The 3327-nt window shown below is 42.6% G+C and overlaps 1 protein-coding gene across 1 annotated transcript; it reads left to right on the top strand.

Annotated features, from left to right (window-relative positions):
• The first annotated feature begins 339 nt into the window (after positions 1 to 339).
• On the top strand, positions 340 to 1488 carry LOC147885477 (uncharacterized). The gene is made up of 6 exons (XM_087397046.1): positions 340 to 448; positions 552 to 684; positions 842 to 913; positions 1047 to 1190; positions 1273 to 1344; positions 1434 to 1488. The coding sequence occupies exons 1-6, from the start codon at positions 340 to 342 to the stop codon at positions 1486 to 1488; spliced, it is 585 nt and encodes a 194-aa protein (XP_087253172.1).
• Positions 1489 to 3327: the final 1839 nt, after the last annotated feature.

Below are 3327 nucleotides of genomic sequence, written 5' to 3'. Positions count from 1 at the left end.
CTTCACTATGAAAACTTGACTTTTAAGGGTGTGGATCTCATTGGCGATATCCAACTTTGGTACTCTCCCTACGATCCGTAAGGGTACCTTTGAACAGATTGCTATGGCGGGGGAGCGTGGGAGCGATAATGGTGTTGTCCACGGAGTGCTAACAAGACAAGACAAAATACACGTGGCAACCTACGTAGTGCTACTAAAGGATCTGAAAGAGAGAATGAACGAAGGAAAGCACGGAAGCCGAGGGAGGGAAATTAATTGGGCCGACTGACTCTTCCAACTATAAAATAGTGCTCTGCCCAGCAGATTTCACGTCTCCCTTTGGATCGCCAATTTGCAGCCATGGCTCATCAGTGCTTGCGAGCTGCTCTTCCCTTCGTCCTGCACGCCTCTACCTTAATCCTTGCTTTTCTTCCTTTCCTCTGTAGCGCGCAAGGCTTTAACTCGGAAGGTCAGCCGATAGTCTCTTTATCCACATATTATTGATTTGGAACTTGGAAGGTGTCTACGATCCATCACCCTGCTAACTGATCCTTGACGGTGTATTGATGCAGTCGACGCTCTGATCGCTTTCAAAAATGGTCTCCAGGATCCCCAGCACGCACTTGACAGCTGGGATCCCACTCTCGTCGATCCCTGCACCTGGTTTCACATAACCTGTGACGATAACAATAACGTTGTCCGCGTGTAAGATCGGTTTCGTGGGCAATATTGCAATATACGGGACTACTTTTTGTTCTAGAAGCTGTGTTTCGTCCTCGCCGCGGGCTATAGATTTGCATTGTACTGATTGCAATACTGTATTTTGATTCTGTGTTCTCGCATACTCGTCCTATGGGTCCAGGGATCTTGCAAACTATGGCCTCTCTGGTCCGCTGTCTGCACGACTTGCCGACCTCCATTCTCTACAGCATCTGTGCGTGTTTCTACAGTAACTACGTCTAACCTTCGAATTCGTCACGTCCACACTCGCATGTACGTTTCACGTCTGGTTGTGAGATTACAAAGTTTCTGCTAACACACTTCACGTCGACGGCTTGTTGTTTCAGCGAGCTTTTTCTCAACGGTTTCTCCGGCTCCATTCCAACGGAACTCGGGAGTCTCCATGACCTGGTTGCCTTGCAGCTGCATGACAATCAGCTCACAGGCGCTATCCCGGATGAGTTGGGAAACCTGTCGAATCTTCAGTTTCTGTGAGTGTCGTGAACTCTTCGTACGTCGTAACTGTAGGTATCCTTATTTTAATCTGTAAGCTAACTTATATTCTTGTTGCAGAACTCTCTCTAATAACGGTCTCACGGGCCCTATCCCAACAGACGGGGTTCTCTCCACTTTTTCTGCTGCAAGGTGTTGCCCTCTCCACCACTCACTTCTTCTTTTTCATATGCGACTAACTCCACAGATTGCTGATGCGCATATTGCTCTCATGAATGCAGCTTCGAGCCAGGGAACCCTGGACTCTGTGGAGCGGTGATTAACAAGCCATGTTAGCACCTCGTCGGCAGCAGCTTTCCTCAATTTTGGATGGCCCTGATCGCCTGTCGCAGAGGAGGCTTTTTTTTTGTGTTCCCTCGGTGTTCCAAATGATTTTTGGAAAATTGAGATTCTTCACTTCTAATACGAAACTTTTTCGACATTTTGTTTGACTACTTCAACTATGATTTAATGTAAGAGTTCAGCTATGCGTCTGTCCCCCAGATTTTGCATGCACAAAAGCACTTATCCATTCACTTTACATGATGGCGTCTAAGATATCCATAGCATGAATAGCGCATTAAAGTCTTTTCCTCTCTTTTCCAATGTCGAAACACCTATTTTCGAAAAGGCTATCGCAATCTTTTGTGCCACCACTTGGTATTATAATGCATAGACCAAATGTGAATTCCTTGAAGTGAAATCTAAGGTGGAGCCATCAAAACCTTATACAAACTAGCCACTAATACATTAGCCAACACTACACTACTACACACGCATCCTATTGCGACGTTTACGTACCGACGATTAGCGCCCGCTTAATGTTAATCGTCGGTATGAAAATCGGGTGTCGTAAATCGTCGCTATATAGCGACTTTTGCTAAATGTCGCTATATAGCCACATTAGTAAAAGTCGCTATATAGCGACTTTTAAAAGTCGCTATATAGCGACACTGAGACAATATATTATAGCGACGTTTTATAGAGGTTTTTTTTTTTTTTTAAGCCTTAAAAATTATTTTTTTCCAATGACAAAATTTTTTAAATTTTCATACATGTTTGAGCTCATAGAGAATTAAAAAAAGAGAGCATGTACATCAAGCCTTTGAAGCTCATATATTCATGTCCAAGTTTGAGATGAGAAAAATCAAATAAGAGCATTTACATCAACTGTTTCATCTTGAGCCAAGTCTAAGGTGCCAAGCAAGTCTATCTCCAACTCTATACCGAGTTGATCTCCTATATCATCATCGTACTCTAGTATCGTACGTTCACCTAAAAGTATTTGATCATCTTCTTCAATTAAGCTTAAGTGTGGTGATTGATCTTGATGATTGTTGTCTTCCTCGTCAATATCGTGATCTCCATCCTCCTCCCGTGCGATGTCATTATGCGCATCTTCCTCTTGCCTCATATGGTGATCTACATCTTCTTCACTAGATTCATCAATTGGATCCGGCATTGGTAGTGGCATCTCCATATCCACATCTCGATCTTCAAAAATCTGCTTACTTCGTGGTGCAACTTGGATCACGTACCACCATCTTGGATCAGAACGATCCGGATGAAAAACCACCTATATTGAAGATGATAAATCACGTGCCAAATGTCGTCAATTATATATATATCAATGGACTTAAAAAACGAAAGCTTCGACTAATTAAATCATTAGTATGCACCTGCTCACAGTGCTCGGGAAGAACAAAAGTATCACTTTCATCGGTCCAACGTTTGGTGGAGTCTATTGCAAAGAGACCGCTACTATCTTTTCTCATTGTCGCATGGGGACCGTTGTAAGTAGTTCTAAACCATTTTACATCAAGAATGAAAATAGTAAATCGTCTGAAATTAATTTCATAGATGTCGCGTATGGTTCCACAATAATTCAACTGTGAGGAGAGAAGATTGGTATCCGAAGCACTTGCTCAGCTATCTTGTGTGAAGTTAGCCATGACTCCACAATCATACGTGACTCTCTTTGAATCGATGCGTTCCACGCGAAAATGTCGTCCATATGACCATAATGCACTGTACTTTTTGTACTGTAAAAGAGCATCATTAAAACAATGAAGATGCACCTATTTTATAGCATATATTGCCACAAATAATAACTTAATTAGGTCAAGAGATAAGAAA

This window comes from Dipteris shenzhenensis, chromosome 25 (genome assembly GCF_047967505.1).
Source record: "Dipteris shenzhenensis isolate YYH24624 ecotype China chromosome 25, Dip_SZ_1.0, whole genome shotgun sequence".
Taxonomy (NCBI): domain Eukaryota; kingdom Viridiplantae; phylum Streptophyta; class Polypodiopsida; order Gleicheniales; family Dipteridaceae; genus Dipteris; species Dipteris shenzhenensis.
Note: the sequence above shows the minus strand (reverse complement) of the source record. Positions and strands in the feature narration are given on the sequence as shown.